The sequence below is a fragment of the Aedes albopictus genome, chromosome 3 (genome assembly GCF_035046485.1).
Source record: "Aedes albopictus strain Foshan chromosome 3, AalbF5, whole genome shotgun sequence".
NCBI lineage: Eukaryota > Metazoa > Arthropoda > Insecta > Diptera > Culicidae > Aedes > Aedes albopictus.
In genome coordinates this window covers 347,391,371-347,410,370 of record NC_085138.1, presented here as the reverse complement: position 1 = coordinate 347,410,370, position 19,000 = coordinate 347,391,371, and the positions used below count along the sequence as shown (strand labels likewise).

At 37.5% G+C, this 19,000-nt stretch overlaps 1 protein-coding gene across 1 annotated transcript in view; it reads left to right on the top strand.

The window, feature by feature from the left end:
- LOC109421901 (putative uncharacterized protein DDB_G0286901) overlaps positions 1-18,563 on the top strand; it is a 223,122-nt gene extending 204,559 nt beyond the window's left edge. Inside the window, exon 3 of the mRNA XM_029874846.2 lies at positions 2,635-18,563. Within this exon, the coding sequence (XP_029730706.1) occupies positions 2,635-2,694 (60 nt within the window). The 3' untranslated portion in view covers positions 2,695-18,563. The remainder of the gene's footprint in view (positions 1-2,634) is intronic.
- The last annotated feature ends 437 nt before the right edge of the window (positions 18,564-19,000 follow it).

Sequence of the window (19,000 nt, the reverse complement as noted above, 5' to 3'; positions counted from 1 at the left end):
TTAAAACTTCTCCAAACTTTCTCTTCTTGAAAGCAGTTTTCATTTAGGACTAGTTTTCCAATGCAAAGTTCAGTAGTTAGTATTTAAAAAGTCGAGATATCGACAATCAAGCAGAAAATTACTGAATTCCGATAACAAACTCTTGGTTATGTCTACCGAAACATACCGTCAAATGGGGTAACTTGCAACACTTTTCGACTTTGAAGCAATATCATTGAAAATCTAAACATTTGAAACATCCTGTGAAGCATCGTGTACGCTAATTACCCCGAGTAGAATACTATGCAGCACTTGGTTTACCAAAATACGTTGCCACCTAATCAGGAGGTGCGAAATACATGCTTGTTGCATGTTTCCCCATCTGTGGGGTAACTTGCAACATAGGGCATGAAGCTAAGTTAGTTATCATTAAACAGCACTAACATTCTAGTATTTAGTCGTATTGTAAATTTTTGATGTTATGCTTGAAACATACCATGAAAAGATGTACACTATCCAATTGACATATAATTTTTCATTAAAGAATTGATAGTTATTGCAAGCGAGAGTATATCGTTTAGCAACAGGTCTCACGTTCATCAAACACAAAATATATATGATTCTCGTGACTTAGCACTCATTACAAAATGTCAACAATGATTATTGTCATTTCTTGAAAAGGTAGAGTGAGTCATTTTCAAGTAGTTTTCAGTTTGAAGTGGTGTTTCGCAATTTCAGCTAAATTAACATGATTGAAACACACCTATTCTACTTTGTAAATGTCAAACTCGCTAATTTGGGTATTAAACTGTAATAATTTACTCCATTTAGGTTCAGAGTTGATGTTGGTGATTGCTTTACAACGTTCATAAACGAAAATTGAGCTTATAACATGATGAAACATGAATAAAACTTTAAAATGTGGTATTTCCTAACAATGTTTGAAGGTCACGTGCAAAAAAATGTAAAAAATGAATTGTCATTTGAAAATGAACGCGTTACGTAATCAATAAATGATCCATTTCGGTTATTTCTGTCAAATATATCGTGAAATGAAGATAAATAATAGAAGGTTTCGTCAAATTCAACTGTTGCAAGTTACCCCATAGTGGTTGTCGAATATAATAATGATTTTTTGCATTACTTAGTCGATAAGTTTATCAAACTTTTATCGTTTAGCTAAGCTTACTATTAGGTACCCTAACTGCAAGCAAGGTCATCAGACTTATCGCACTTACCATAAGGGAGAGGTCAAGCACGATTTTCATACTTGTTGTTATTTCATAAAATGAGCAATCCGTTTTAACAGTGTAGCTAAACCATAAACAAAGAAACAAAGCTAATGTTTATACTAAATCGATCTTTGATACACATAATCTCTATAACCGAAATAGTAGGGCATACTAGTTTTCATTATTATTAGAAAATGCTTCACATTTAGTGTATGTCATCGTGTTGCAAGTTACACCGCTGTTGCAAGTAACCCCGTTTGACGGTATATATTTTTAAGAGTTCCGGTGAAGCTTACCTATAAAGAGCAATTGAAATTAAAGGATTTTTTTAAAGATCTACAGAAGCATAAAATTGCCATCATATCTTCAAAGACTTCGTTGAAATTTTGTATTTTCTGTATTCCTCAAACGTGTTGCAGAGTTCCTAGAAATCTGTGAGTTCTGTAGTATCACATGGAGCCAGAATGGTTCCATTTTTATTAGAAGCGAAAAAACTTACCTCAATTTTTTATGACATATGTTTTACAGAAGCAGATTTCTTGGGCATTTTAACTTTATTTGGTATTTTTCCAAAAGAACTTATTTTAGTGCCCAAACTTGCTTGTGGGTCGCCAAAATCTGTTACAATCCAAAGTGGGTCGCAGGCTAGAAAAGTTTGAGAACCCCTGATGTACAGGAGATTTTCCGGCAGATTGCGACAGATTGACATCTAAGGAATCAAGAACACGAGGTCAAATATTTGATTAGGAATGAACTAAAGAGCGAACATTTGTTTGACGCCTAATGAAAAACCGATCGAATCATTTTGGTCAAAATATTTTAACATTTGTTCTAACATAATAAGATCCGAAGGAGAGATAATGTTATGAAAGACGAATCCGGTTAGAGTGGTGCTTTGAATCCAGTTTGACTTTATATTCCGCAGAATGATAACATATTCTGTAGTCTAGTTGGTTAAAGCGCCGGACTAGTGATACGAAGTAGTGGGTTCGAATCCCACTGAAACAGATGTTTTCACAAATTTATCTCTCAATTTGTCAACAAAACGCATTTTCCTTCAAACGTCTCAGGATTTTTCGTCCTATTTTTTGTTCAATCTAAGAAGTTATCTCTGGAAGAAGCCCTGGAGAATTCTGGAAATTTTCAAAGAATCTCAAGAAGAACCCCAGAATAACTCTTCTGATAATCTCTAGAGGAATTCCTGGAGGAACACCTGGGTGATTCCGTGGAAAAAAAAACCCTGAGCAAATACATATAAAAAAATACTTATTTGCACATATTCATGTGCGTTCAAAATGATACGATTTAAATAGCAGATTATGTTTTCGATAAAACATGATTTCCCTCATAAAACAAAGACATTACACATCAAATTTCTTGAGCATGATTCTCATCTCATCACTCTCTTCTTCTCTCATTCCAGACGAAAGCCCATCTGGACGTGCTAGCCGACGCTTTACTCAGATGGGCAAGAGGACGTTAAGGCGGCGTCGACCCGAAGAGCGTACCAGCACACACACACAAGCAGCGATCGAACAGACGACACACCCACACACACCTACCGACACGAAACCAAAACCAATACCAAAGCAGTGACAACCGTTAATTATAGAGAAAAAAAAAACACAAAACCAAAGGAAGTGATCTATTTTTAAGATGGAACCGTGGACGAATCCTGAAGTGTCTCTGTTGCAGAGCAATGACAACAGCGACGGTGACCCGAACGAGACGACAACGGCTGTAAATAGGACCAGCGACCGAGACGAAGCGACAACTCACCACAAATTCTACTGATTAAAATACTGAAAAATCCAAAGAAGGTATATATATATACATAGATATATATTTGTTAAGGACAACACTCTTCAAGCAGGCAGCTGATGCAGACTGTTACGTGTGTACGATGTTGTATAGGGGAGGCGGAGACGTATGTATAGGCAGACTCAGAGTGGGAGAGTGCGTAACACAACTGATTAGTAACAGAGATCGTCGGCCCGTTAAAGCTGACCGTTAAACGATAACCCCCGAGGGCGACGATGAAGAAACAAAAAAAAAACGAACGGCGCAAAAAGTGTAAAACACTTGAACAAAACCAAACACTGTAAGTACATCAAAACAATGGTAGATATGTATGTGTGCGTGTATAAAACAAAACACAAACCGAGCAGCAGCAAACAATTCTTAAAGCAGTACCAGCATAAAGTGCAATTCCGTGATATTGGTTGAGATTATGTTTTTCGTTAGTTTTAGAATATGAAGAAACTCGACATTATTATCAGTCACAAGGATACCTACACTCTGGAAGAAAGGAGGCTAATAAGTAGCACTACTCGCCAGGCGAAGAAACACGAAACGATCAAAAACGATATTTCCAATAACTGTGAAGTTGAAAGAGCCCCTCATACCTAGCTCAGATCAAAATTTAGACTTTAATTGCAAGATTTTTCCGAATTTGTGAATAGGAGTTTTGGATTTTTGTTTGAGTTTCGTTTCATTGATAACGCGAACTGAAGTCTATCGAGGCAACTTGTATAAAGTAAACCAACAAATCTACAAACATCCAAGATCGTTATAAAGTTAATGGAATTAAGTCAAAGACAAACCAAAAAAAAATCTTGCAGAAAACTATTCTCATGGACAAGGCAGCTATATTGTATAGATAAGTCACAATTTTAACAAAGTAAATGAATCCAACCTTAGTGAACTCTCAAAACAACAAAAGCTATTTCACATTTAAGGGATAAGTGACACACTAACATCAACACGCCAACAAAATCACACAATACACACAAACTGAGAAAAAGACACCTACAATACCTACAATAACAGCCAATAGCACTTTGTTATATCAATCTTCAAATAGTAACATCAAAGCAAGCCGTATTTTAGTACGGATGAGCAGCTATCGTGTAACATTCCAACTATACAAACACACACATACACACTAACGTCATCAAAAGGAAGAATACTAGGCATAAGCACGAACAAACGAACGCAAGGGGCCCAACAATGCCAACACAAAACACAAGACACCCTTCACACAGAAACAACACGTCAAAACATAACCACACTTGCCAAAATCCAATCAACGCGGGCCCCTCGACAGCAAGCTGAATACAAGGAGAACTAATGAAATGAATATATATGATATAAAAAATACAAGAAGTCCGCGAAGATCTTATTTTAGTCAAAATTTTAGTTACTAATTAAACAAGGGGAGACAAATTCTGTTCCAACGTGACAGGTCGTTTTTGTACATAGGGAAAATACAGCAGAAAAAAAAACTAAAACGTACTAAGACAAGCTACATATACAAACAAACAAAAACAATAAAAGCACCCTCCAGCACCACAGACGCACTCGTGTAAAAAGATTTTTAAGAATGCACATTTACAACTGCACCATTAGAATACACTCACACACAAACACCCCAGACGGAAGAAGCAACACAAAAGCACCTTCACACAGGCTCGTTGACAGATAAACGATAAAAAAACGATGATAACCAAAACGAGAAATCTCTATGTTTTTCAACTTTAAATTTCGCGCACACACTCAAAAAAAAAAACTCACACACACAAACTCGCGTGTTTTGCTCTTCCGTTCCGAGATTGTGTTTACTATTCACCGAACAAGTTCGTGTCTTTCAAATCAGAGCCTACTAAAAAAAAAGCGTGCCCGCGAGGGAAAAGGGGAACGCGCGTATCGATAACTCTTAAATAACTGTTACAAAACATGCGCGCTAGCGAAACAAATCGTGATACACCCGCCACGAGTTAGAGGGGGGAGGGAAACGATGAAAGGGGGGAGGGGACCTAATCAAATCGAGTGTACGGAATGAAGAGAGAGATGGATGGAGTGAATGAGAGCGTAAGAGAGGCTGTTAAGGGGTGAGGCACTGTTAAGATCCGGATGGAAGCTTGAGGGGTGGAAAGCGAAACGAACGAACGCGGAAATACATGTGACTGAATACTAGAAGATATTAGAATCAAGTGGTTAATGTTACTAGGGCATGTAAAAAGAAAAAAATGTTAATTATTCGTGGAAGTTAACACTCACACACACACACACACACACACACAACTTAACACACAAACTCTGTGAGGTAAAGGCAAGTGAACTGTATAAGGTAAGGGAAAAATTTGTTTTACATTGTTTTAGTTTGATGTTTCCGTGCTGCAGAAAAGGGTTCAATTGGTGTACAGTAACCAGCTCTTACCAGGTCAAAACAAACAGCTGTCAAAATGCATTGTTTCAGGACTACACTCATACACACGTACACAGTGTAGTCAGGTAAATCGTATTGGTTGTGCATAGCAGTTCTCGATTAGTTTCTTGTAAAAATGAAGAAATGAAACTCAAACCTAACGAACAGAACAGTCACACAAACATGCAAACAATTAAGGCAACATGTCAAAAGTATTTAAATTCAATTAAAGAAAAAGTCAAACAAATCCAAGCCAACACGTGAAAAATATAAATGTCTATTTGCACAATATAACTTTACCTGGGAAAAAAGAAAATACAAATTTTACATCACTTTAAAACCAGAAACCATTGTTATGATCACAAAAACACCTCAGAAAACAATCTCTCTTTAAAACAAGAAATTAGATCTCGGAAAACAATGTCAGTGTGTTAATTTATACTTAAGAAGAGACAAGCCATTGATCTTGACGTTTTCAAACTCGACTACTTTTTCGTCTGAAGCGTGTTTACAAACAAAACGAAAACAGAAACAGAAGAGCAGAAGATTCCATTCCAAGAGACACACGTTGTAAGCGTCCAAAGTGCAAGATTTATTTGAATACCCACCTTTAGGTTAATTTTTATCCGCTACTTAAAGTTAACATGAACTGAAAACGGGAACTCCAGGAAGGATCCCGAGCAAATGAACGGAAAACGACAAAAACCAAAAACAATCACTCGCATCAAACGTCATCGTTTGACGTTTGTACTGCGATTGTCGAAGAACGCGATTCGCCGCGAATCAACCGCCCTGTGACAGGCGACTGGCGTTAATCTGCAAAGCCCAAACCATGAACTCCACGGAAGCAAAACACTCTCATCCATTTTACCTTTCACTTACTTTCAGCTGTCAGTTTTCATTTGATGGATTTTGTTTTCGATTCAGCATTCATATTTCTATCACAGACAAACAGGCGTAACACCTTGAACGATTTTCATGGAAATCCATCGCCCAGTTCACACTACCATCACCTGGTGGAAAAGTAGCAAGAATCACTGTGTTATGCAATATCGTCAACAGAAGGCGCTAGTGTGAAACGTCAAACGCAAAGAAAAACGTTGCGCGCGCCTCTGATTGTGAAAGCCACAACTATGAAAATTTTAAATGATCGCGGTCGATGGAAATTTTGCTAGTGTTACGTCTGTTTGTCTGTGTTTCTATTCTGAGTTTTGTGTTTCGTTTTCTGGCCGATAAGATTTATCAAAACATCTGTCAAAGAGACTTGAAAAGCTTTCACGGTTCCATTGGGCTGGCAACACTGGCAGCCGTTTCTTTCTCACAGAGATGCCCCTTTTGAAGTTCAACTGTTGCTCGCCCAATTACGAAGTTCTAACCACCAACAGGTAGGCAGCGTCAGTTCGCTGCCACATGTTAAAGCCGTAACTTGTAATTCCAAAAGTTTTCCCATACGGTAGCTAATTTGCTTCCATCATGCAAAGTGAAATTGAAAGTTTATTTATAGCGCTGCCCGAAGCGCCATTCATCAGGCCATCGTAATCGGTACGATACGAATCTCCAGTGTGATTTTTACCCATTGCAACAAAAACGTCCAACTAAAGAAGGTCATGAAACTGACGTGTCCATCGTCGTCAGATGCTTGTTATTGTTACAGTGATCCCAGATTCTCAGATTTTGCCATCACTATGGATATTGTCATCACCTTCCATCAACAGACCCACTTTCCAAGAAGTTTTCAACCATCACTGGCCCTCGAAATGTTTCCAGCGCAAGTTTCAAGTTTTTCATCCGAAGAAGAAGCAAACGAATCCAACCAACAATAACAACCTCCGAACGAAAATGGGGCCACTCGCAGCAAGTTCATCGCAGCAAGCCGTGCTGCGGTGACGTCAAAGGTTGAAGAGGTTAGGCCGGCCGTCCACATGGCCTGCTTGCTTTCTTGCTGTCGTTTGTTCTTGTCTCTTGGTTTGACCTTGCCATTTGCCATGCTGGCTTGCAACTACGGCTACGGCTGGCTGTTGTTGTGGAGGAATCCGTCGAGATTTTCTCTTCTCTTGTTGACGTGTGCTTCGGTGCCCCCGCAGGCCAGGGGTGGTTTTATGACGACGACGATGATGATGATGATGATGATGCCTTGGTTACTCTGTCGGTTCGGTACGTGGTGTAGAGGACAGAGGCCTTTTTGTTTGATGTGTGCCACTCGGCGGGATTTGTTGCCGATCAAGGACAATGGTTTTCAATTTTTATAACCCAATTTGTGAGGAGCTCTCTAAATGGGACTGCTCAATTTTACGTGATTTGGAGGGAAATTCAATCAGGATATCGGAAATGTAATTGCATTATTTTGCCGACATTCACACAACCGAGCCCTCAGTAATTGAATTTGAACTGATAGGGTATAAATTCACTACGTTATATGCGCTAATTTCCGTCATATCAGATATTCCAACTTACCTTTGCCAATGACTCATTGGATGTAAGCAAAAAATGTAGATTTTCAATAACCAGCACTGGAAATCGAATAACCAGGCAAAATTTCGCGTTTCACTCGTTTTGTGTATGACGAAGGCAATCCCATCAAAGCAGCAGCTAGCCGAATTGTACTTCATCACCGTTCATTTTTTTTTAATACACCAGATTTCCTTATTGGGTCGGTTCACATCCCAGCCACGAAAGCTCTGTGGCAACTTCTAAGTTGGAATTCAGTGCTGCTGAATGCAGAAAAAGTTGCTCAATTATCAAAACAAATTGCTTTTCCTTGCCGGTAAATTGTAAACAAACAGTTGTCTTCGTTCTTGGACAGATGCATACGAATTTTCTGCATATGAAACACAACCACCGAAAAATATTTCTTCGTTGCACTGTGATGGCGTTTTATGATCTGTAGGGCAAAAATATTTTCCGGAATATTTTGGTCGTTATTCTGAGCCTACATTCATCTCATTAGATGTACTGTGAACACATGCTTTGATTTGGATTGCGAAGAATTTGACCGACTTGTCGAATACACAATTACGGTTTAATCATAACATTAGTCCATTCTATGTACCCTAGTGTCACGTACAAGATGTGACGGGAATTGAATTCATTCTCTGCCCGAAATAGATGTGAACCAGACGGAAATAGAATTCGTGGGTCAACTATTCAATCTTATTATTTTTGGAATAGGTTTGGCCTTTCTCGTACAGCAAAGTGCACTTGAAGGCTATATGTTCACTGAAAAAATTAATTTTCGAACAAATTCTCGGAGGGTCAAGTTACATATACCAATCGACTCAGTTTGACGAATTGAGATAATGTCTGTGTGTGTGTATGTGTGTATGTCTGTGCGCAAAAAAAGTTCACTCACTTTTGAGGCACTTCCCATGGGCTTATTTTTCGATTTTTTGCACGAATCGAACCGGAATTTTACCGCATTGTTGGCTAATAAAAATGGTCCAGATCGGTCACGGCGTTTCGGAGTTATGGCCATTTTAGTGATCCGGACCAACACTGGCGGAACTGGTCATATATAGAACTGAATCAAGCCCTATCATGCGACACATCAAACTGTGCAAATTTTTGTAACCTTTGCGGTGACGAATTTTGTGCGGAAATTAACACTGGAGGCCAGAAACTCCACGATGTCAGCTCAAAATTCAAGATGGCTGCTCAAAACTCAAGATGGCGGCTGTTTATTGAAGTTTTAGGCTCTAAAACCATGTAATATCTGTAATATGAGTATATTTGATATTTGGTATGGGGAAGACGTCTGGAGTCTAAAAATAGTCCTCAGAATAATCAAGATGGCGGTCCAAAATGGCGACTGTTCAATGGAGTTTTAGGATCTAAACGATTCAATATGGGTATGTTTAGTATGGATGAGATGTTTGGAGTCTGAAAACGCCGACCAAAATATTCAAGACAGTGGCCCAAAACTCAAGATGGCGGCTTTATGCTCCTAAACCATGCAATATGGGTATATTTGGTATGGGAAAGATTTCAGGAGTCCAAAAATGGCGACCAGAATATCCATGATGGCGGACTTATGTTTAAAATGGCTGCTTAAAAGTCAAGATTGCGGCTTTTTTTAAGGATTTGAGGCTTAAACAACAAAAACCAGAAAAAAGAAAAGATTTCTAGTGTCATGAAATACATTTTTGTTAAACATATGAAAGTTCGAAACGGAAATCCACCAGAGAATTTCTACGAAATTTCGCCAGTAATGCCTCTGGAATTTTTGAAAGTATTCCTTCAGGAACTCTTTCATAGTTTCCTTTAAAATGTCCTCTAGACCTCCTAGAACTTTCTAGAGATGATTCCAGGAATTAATTTGAGAACTCCATTATAAAGCCTTCTTTGGAGATCTCCTGAAAAGGGTTCAGGGAATGCTTTAGCAATTTCTGCAGTTTTTTTTTTTCAGTGAGTCTTACACTGATTCTTTCAAGATTCTTTTATAACATCTTCCATGGATTCCTTAATTCCTTTAGGAATTTCCTCTAGAAACTTCTAATATTTTTTCCTAAGAATTAAACTGAGTTTCCTCAGAAGTCCTCCATTTCAAAAATCTGTACGAGAATTCGTTCTGAAAATCATCCATGGATTTCACCCAAAAATATAATGAATAGAATTACTCAAGAAATTGCGTCAAGAGTGCATTCAGAGAATAAGAAATTACCCTAGAGATTTCTTCGCTAATGATTTATGAGATACATCAATAAATTTGTACAACCCAAGTTAAAATGAATGCTCAACCGTGAAAGTATTAGCTGATCAATAGCTGGTTAATGTTGTCAATGGCTGAACACAATGCCAGCTGAATATAGGTCTGAAGTATGGCTTGTTCAACCTCTTTAATCAGCAATACATAGATGGCTGAATATCAAGTTGAATAGAATATTACTCATCTGGGTAATCAGCTTTAAAACATACACCAACATGCAGAAATAATTATCTGTTGTTCAACCTTTAATCAAATAGTTTTCGACAGCTGACCCAAGCATGGTTTTCGTGAAGTCCACATCGCTTCTTCAGTCTAAATACATACTTAGTTCAACTTATGTTCTTGACTATTCAGACACGACAAGTAATGCTCTTGTTTTCGAGGATTCGTATACAATTGTGAGTAGTGTAGGTGCTAAGGTGAGTGACTATAAATCAGGAGGTCCGAGTTCGATTCGCAGTTTTCCCACAGATTAATTCATACATTCCCAAACATCTCTTCTGGAAATTGACGCAGCTAATGGTACACATAGACTCACGAAAGTGGTTATATTTTAGTTTTACACAATTAATAAATTTATTGATTACTGATTAAGCGCATAGTAAGCCTTAAATCAGCCTTCCATTGAACCTCAAATCAGCTAAAGGTTGAGTAAAATCACCAAAATTAGATGTTTAGGAGCTGAATAAAGGATTATGTACTTCTTGTGCTCAGCTTTTGTTCAAGTGAAAGCTGATTTGAAATAGTTGGAGAAGCGTTTATACAGCGTCAAATATTTACCTGTGAAGGACTCTTTTAAGGCATCTGCTATGTTTTTTTTTTTTTCAAAATTGCACCATGGATTCCATTCAGTAATTACTCCAGGAATTCGGCCTTAAAATTCAGCAAGATTTCTTCCAAGAACTCCTTGAGCCGTTTCTTCAGAAATATTTCAGGTATTTTTAAGAATGTCTTCCGATGCTTTCTTCAAATATCCAAGAAATTTCCTTTTAGAACTCCTTTGGGTAGATTTCCATGAGTTCCGTATAAAATTCCACCAGATATTACTTTTTAAATTTTTCTTGGGATTTGTTTAAAAAATCGTTGGAAATTCCCTTGTTACTTCTTTCACGGAAAATCTCGCACTTCTTCATAAATCAGTACAGGTTTGTTAAAAAAAACATGTTCAAAATTGACTTTACAGATTCCAATAAAAATTGCTGCAGCGATGTGTCCAGAAATTTCTTTTGGGAATCATCCATGAAATTTTGCAGAAATTCCTCCAGAGAATCTTGCAATAATATTTTCAGTAATTCAGGCACCAATTTCTTCAAGATTTTCTTCAGATATTTCTTCATGTATTTCTAGAAAAAAACATAAAAAATCTCCTACATTTCTTCTAAGGATAACTTTATAATTTCCTCCACGAGTTCTCCAAGGAATTAATTTAGAAATATTTCCTTTGGATGTTTTTACCCAAAAGTGTTTTTGAGGGATTTATACAGAAGCTAATCTGGACATTTCTCCAGAAATTACTCTTAGAAATACTTAAATTTATCCAGGAATTCTTTCAGGAAAACCTTCTGAAATTTTATCAGAAGATTTCTTCGAGAATTTCCCCAAAAAATGTTCAATAAACTTTTTTCTAAGGAATTCCACCAATGATACGGTTTCTCGTGAGGTTTCAACATGATTCCTTCAAGCATTTCCCTGGCTTTTCTTAGGAAATTTCTCCAGAGATTCATTCAAAAGTACTTCTTGAGATATCTACAAGCATTCTACTGAAGATTTCTTCTGAAATTCCTGCCCGAACTCGTTCAAAAATATTTTTAGAAACTTTTCAGTATTCTTAAAAAAAAACAAATTTCAGAAATACTTTTAAACTTCAAAAAAAAATAAATTCTGATAAGGTTTCTTCGCAAATTCTTCCAAAAGTTCCAAGGATTTTTTTTGGAAATCGCTCCTACGGTTCCATCAGAAATGTCTTCTGGGATTCCATTGGGGGTTCCTGCAAGAATTGTTTCGGATATTCCACCAGGAATTATTTCCGAAATTTTCCAAAAATTGCACGAAAAATTGCTGGAATAATACTTGAAAGAATCTCTGAAGGAATTCATTGAAAGCTATGCTTTTGAAGACTTCCTAAAACAGTTACTGAAAACTTTCTGGATAGATTATTGGACAAAAAGTGCTAAACAAGTTAGCACTAATTGACTTTCGGAATGAACGCCTGAGAGAGTACCTGGAGAAGCTTCTTAGGATACTTTCTTAAGTCCAAGGAAAAAAATCTTGAGAAATTTCTTAAGAGATCCCCACGTAATACCTAATGATATCCGTAGATGAATTTCTGTAAATATCATCTCAAAATGTCTACAAAAATGTCAGACAAAGGCATTTGCTGAATTCCTCAAAAAGTTTCTGAGGATTTTCTGATCTCTGTAGGATTTTTTTTTTTAAGAATTTGTAAACCAAATTCTGAAGGGATTAGTACACAAAAATCTTCAAAGTATTACCTGGAGAAATTTCTGTAGAAATCCAGCAGAAAGAAGAAATTCTGGATGAATTCGTTATATAACCACAGACGAAATATTTGAGGACAAAAAATGAACTAATGAAGGAATCTTTGAAAGAATTCCAAGAAGAGCTGGAGAACCCTCTGCAAGTATGCATCAAATAATTTATTGACATTATTTTTATTTCTGAAGAATGTCAAGGAATACATTATTTTTTTCATGAGGAATTGCCGAGAGAATCTTTGGAGAAATCTCTGAGGCATTACCGAAAAACAAACGTCAAAAGAATCCCCTGAAGAAACGTCTCGCAATTTCTGCAGGAGCAATACCTGGAAGAGGAGCTTCTTTAGAAACTCTTGAATGACTTTCAGATGAATCTATTGAAATTTTTTTCAAGAATTGCCAAATAAATACCCGAGAGCATATTTGATTGTATAATTATATCGAACGAATCTTTGAATAAATTCCAACAATAATTTCTGATAGAGTTCCTTGAAAACAATTTGAGATGTGCTTTCGAAATTTATATAAGAACTCCGGAAGAATTCCCAAAAAAAAAACTTCTTGAAGAAAAATCTGGTAATATTTCGGGAGGAATACCCTCAAAAATGTTTGAAGAAATACATTCACGAGCTGAAGTAATCTCCTGAAGAACCACCGAAGGAACCCCAGTAGGATTTTTTTTTTAGAATGCCGTGGGTTAGTTCTGAAATGAATCTTTTAAGGAATCATGTCAAAAACTGCTGAAGAATAACCAAGGAATATTTCCGGAGAAATTCCTCAAATAATTTCTGGAGAAATGACTGGAGAATTTTTCAAATACAAGAAGAGTCAGTATTCTAATGGGATACCGGGAGGATTTTTTGAAACAATTCCCTCTGAATCCAATTTAGGAAATCCTCCAAGAATCTTCTACATAAACAAAAAAAAAGGTTGAAAAGCTCTGAAAGAATTTCCAAAGGAATCTCAACCCGTGTCTCTGGAGATCAACGAGGAGAACGTTATAAAGAAGTTCATGGGAAGGAATACATTCTGAAAGAACTCTCAGGGTAATCCCAAGCAGCACACATGTTATATATTAGTTACGTCAGCGCACGTTTTGGTTGTATACAAGTTTATTTGACGTTGTAATGTAAGAATTACGAAAAATTAAATTCTATACAACCAAAACATGCGATGTCGTAGCTCTTATATAACATGTGTATTGCTTGGGATCTTTAGATGAATTCTTACTGAACTCATAAAAAGAAATTCCTGCGAGAATGCCCTTTTCACGATAATTAGAAAAAAAAGTGGTAAAAAAGTGAAAAACTATCTCATTGTTTTCAAGGAGGTGTTTCCCTGGAATAATTCTTTATGAGGAACTAACTTTCATGGGCACGTGCCTGCATAGGGGCGCTGAAACTTGGAAAACTTGCGTAACCAGCTTTGATTTTACCATAACAGTACCGTTTTAAGAGCGATCTTACATCAATTCAGCTTGTGCTTGATTGACTATCCGTAGGTGCTGCTCCAGTATCGCCAGATCAGCTACACTAACACAGGACACTAAGATTAGACAGCTTATTAGGACAGTGCTTGAGTGTTGGTGATTTCCCATTTCAGGCTAGATATGCGCTTACTCCTCTATGGAGCCACCATTCATTTCCTTGAACACTAAACGTAGATATTCCTGATGATCAACACCTTTCTCTTCCTAGCTCACGAAACAGTTTCCTGATGAAAACTTTCGATACCTGTTGCGTAAGCTGGGAAGAGAAAGAGTTGTCAATCACCAGCAACTTCATACCAAATGGTGTCTATGGTGAACTCTTCAGCAGACGGGCGATGGAAGTAATCTCGTTGATACGTGGATGTCAGGCGCTAGTTTATATATTGTGTGTTGATCACTTTGCAGATTATTCGGCATAGTTTACCGCTTGGATTATTTTTAGCTTGTGTTGAAATTGAAAGGAGACAAACGGCTCATTCTAACCGTCTCTTTTTTGGTAAATGACTATGAACATTTGAATAAAAGGACGAAAGTAGATAACAAGAAATATAGTAGGAGAGATGTGACGGGCCATTCGCGAGAACAGATCTTGCTCTTGGGCATTTTAGATAGGGCCAAGAGGGTTTCCAAGAAGTTCCCAGGGTGCCCAAAAAGGGGATTCCAAGGGGCTTCAGGCACATTTTAGGGGGTTATTTCAGGGGATTTCAGAATCCTATTGTGGGCGTTCCATAATGTCATGTTTTGTCGGCATTTTAATGATATTTTGGGATTTAGAGGCGTTTCAATGGTACATACTTAGATAAAATCACCGACTTCGGTAATATTTTACCGAAGTCTCAACCGTTAAGTTTTGTTTACCAAAAAAATTCGGTAAGCTGGCAATATTTACCGAACTTCGTTGAAGTTTGACATATAAACGATAACATTTTACCGAATTTTTGTAATTTTTTACAGAATTCCGGTAAAATCAATTACTGAATGCTCAGCAGTGGAGATTTCGATTAAAAATGCCGAACGTGATTAGCTGTGTATTAAGAGGGTTTCATGGACATTTAAAGGCACTTGCAAGACGATTCTGGAGCCTTCAAAAAGCGTTACATTGGGTTTCAGTAGGGATGTAGTACCGGTAGTACCGGTACCGAAAATACCGGTATTACCGACCAATTTTTGGTACCGAAATACCGGTACTGACTGAACTCTGGTACCGGTACTTTCGGTAGCGCAAAATGTCTCCCAAAGTGCTAAAATCCTGTCATTAGTATAGCCAATATGCAATGGAAATAAAGGAAAACATTTAAAACCAAGTACTTTGTCGAACAAATATTTCATACATGCAACTTTTCGAAAAATCCAGGATATCATAGCAATGATTGGTTTAATTCAACGTCCATTAAACCAATCATTGCTATGATATTTGGTTTTGATATTTGATTTGGGAAATAGATTTACTAGCTTAGAATAAAACTTGTTAGATTACGATTTCTGGTTATTTCTTAAGTTTTTTAGAATTCGTTGATAGCATCATCAAGGAAAAATCAGTTAATTTTTTTTCTGTCTTCACCTTGCAGCTATCTATCTATCTGGTTTTGATACATGTAAGGATGTTCCTGTTTTATTTTAGACTAATCAAGATACTGCCTGTGAAACTGCGCAGAAGCTAAACAATAGCTCCAAAAACAATTTCATACTACTCATTTCTTTCGATCATTTTATCTATCTATATATTTTTGTTGAATTTAGTATTTTCTGGTTAGCTTTTACGACATCTCTGAAAACCGAAATACAAAAATGCCTAATAAATTGTAGATAGAATTGTAGATTTCTGTGCAGACAGATTATTCTTCATTTTACTGAAAATTTTTCCAGTACCGGTATTTTACCGGTACTACCGGTACTGTAATCCCCAGTACCGAAATACCGGTACTCATCAAAAGTGGTCGGTACTGCGATCCCTAGGTTTCAGGGACGTTTCAAGGCATTTCAGAGATTTCCAGAAGATTTCATAAACGTATGAAGTGCGTTCCGAGCACCTCCAGGAACCCACTCGGATCTCCTGAAACGCCCCTGAGTCACCCTGGAGCTCCCTGAAACTCCTTGAGACCCTCTGAGATGCCTTTAAGATCCTCTTAAACGTCCCAGTCCTCCCAGTATTCCCACGAAACCCACCTGGATTCTTATTATAACAACCCTGAAATCTCTTGATATTCCCAGAATGCCCGCTGGAACTCCATGAGACGCCTTGAAGTGCCCCTAAGGACCCTTGGAATACCTTCAGACTACCTGAAATGCCTTTGAGATCTCCTGAAGCGCCACAGAGGTCTCCTGGTACCCCGCTAAAACCCCTTGGACGACATGGAAGCTAATTGTGTTTCTTTTGGAGTATAAATCCTTACGTAAAAAACAATCTTGGTAACCTCACAACGATTACCGATTATGACATTCTCTATGATTAGTGGTCTGTTATGGCTCGAAACCTAATACTACAAAGTAGCTTGTCTACACTATTTGCTGCTGGCGCTAACTGGAACAGTTTAACTAATATGTAAACGAAAATAGGATTACCAACGTTTCGATTCTGTGTTTGAGATCTTCATTAGGGCTCAATAAGAATCAATTTGTTGGAAATCTTGTTGATTAAATGGCAGAATATCATTTTTTTCAGGGATTCGTTCTACACTTATTTACAATACAACCCAGCACCCTGATTGAAATGGTGGGTTGGTGGTAATTCATTCTATTCAAGTAGCAACACTTGGTATTTTGTGAACATTGGCATTTTCCAGATTATTAAGGGCTCTTAGTTTTGTATGATATTTTATTGGCCAATTCATCATTCTTAATTTTTATACGAACCATCAATGTTGTATCTTTTTTTTTCATTTTTCGCCTCACTATCAACACTAAAATGCGGGAACATTTTGAGGAACATCAGAAAAATGTCTACTCTTTCTGAAGCCCAACAAGTGAATAAATCCACTTTGACCATCTGATATCTAATATGTGGAAGTTTAATCTCCAAACCAGTCCCTACGTACCAAAACCCCCTTCCGCAAAAGACACACATCGAATGATCCCCAATTCGCTTCAAAAGATATACAAAATGCGACGAATACGAAAACATAACTACTTCGTAGTACGAGAGCCCATTTAAGTAAGAACTTAAATTGCAAAAAAAAAACTATTCCTAATAAGTGAATAAAAATGCATAATACAAAATGTAATGAATTCCCCAAAACATACAAGTATATTTAAAGAAAAAAATACAAAGAAAAGACTGACTTAGTGCGACCGAAACAAAAAGTTAAAAAAATGCTAATAATAACACAAAGTTAAAAACACTTAAAAATCGTAGTTAGCAAGAGAATAAAAATTAACCTATCGGTCAATGGGTATTTGAATGAATTTCGCGCAGCTGGCAGCCAACCGAATGGGCCTACAACACTTGTGCAGCATCAGGCATCAGGTCAGAAGACAGACAAACAGACAGGTGAATAGTGAGCAGAATCACCCGATGAAAAATCGAAACAACAAATCCAAAGCAACAAAAGCAAATCGTCCCACAACACTTCACTTTAGCAATAAATTTCAAACTTATCAGCAACTTTACTGTTAACGCCAGCAAGGAAACAAACGGTCCGACCGTGTCCGGTTGAACCGATGTTTAAAATTACAAAAAAATAAGTGAAATTAAACGGAAATCAATTTCGATCTCATATCGTGTATATTCGTTGTGTTTTTCTGTTTTCGAAGTGCGGGTTCAGCAGGCGGAACGCGGTGCAACAAGGTTCAACTATTGAAAGCATTATTTTATAAGTGGAATTTAGCGCTCTCTCCTTCTGTCTTGATGGACGAACGGGCGGGGGTTAGTGGTGATTGGTGGTGTGATGTGACGCGCGTCGGCAACTGTCAGTTTGACAGATGCCCGACAAGGCACGAGATAAATTACTCAAAACAAAGAAGCAAAACCTTCAAAACGAATGGGCTCTCGTACTACGGAAAGGTTGCAGTTGATATACCCGAACATGACATACAGCAACTTGATGCAAAACTGATAACAAAATGCATCCACAAAAATAAAAGAAAATATGAAATCAACTTCTTAACAGAAGGAATGTACAGTCAAAGAAACCACAGAGAGAGAAAGAATAGGAGAAGAGAAAACAAAAGTCAGTGAGAAGGAAGTGGAAGCACACACACAGTCGAAACAACTAAACAACACAACTTGTTAATATCGCCGTCGAATGGAAATATTTGTTATTTAAAACAGAACAAAGAAGAACTATTTAAAAACAACAAAACTGCTGCAAACAAGAAAAGCAAAACAGAAACAAAAGAATATTGCAGCCAACTGAGAAAAGCAGATTAAGAAGAAGAGAGAATGAGCACAGACGCAAGATGGGCAAGCTGGAAATATATAAACTAATTTAGATATAATAAATATATTAATAAAATAAGAAAATTACCCGGACTTTTCTGATTCCGAGCGACCAACTCGTTGAACAATTCCTTCCATTCCTCTCTTTAGTTCCGTTTGTTTTCGGTTATGTTCTGCCATCTTCTTTCACTGTTTCGCGACTCTAGCGACATGAACACAATCACCTGCACCAGCCACCACCACCACCATAAAACCATCATTTTCTCGTTCTCTTTTGCCCACATCATCGTGTTCGAGACGCACCCCTAGTACGCACGCACGCACGCACACACACTTGAGCACGCGCTTTGACTGCCGGTTGAAGATTCTGATCGCGTAAGCAGCTTTTGCAGAGTTACTGCCAACTGTAGAAAAAATATAGTAATGGCAAAAGCACATTACCAGTAGCGACCGAACAGGTGGGATTCAAATCAGGCACTTTTGCACTTTCACAAAAACAATCAGCAAACTACAATGGCTAA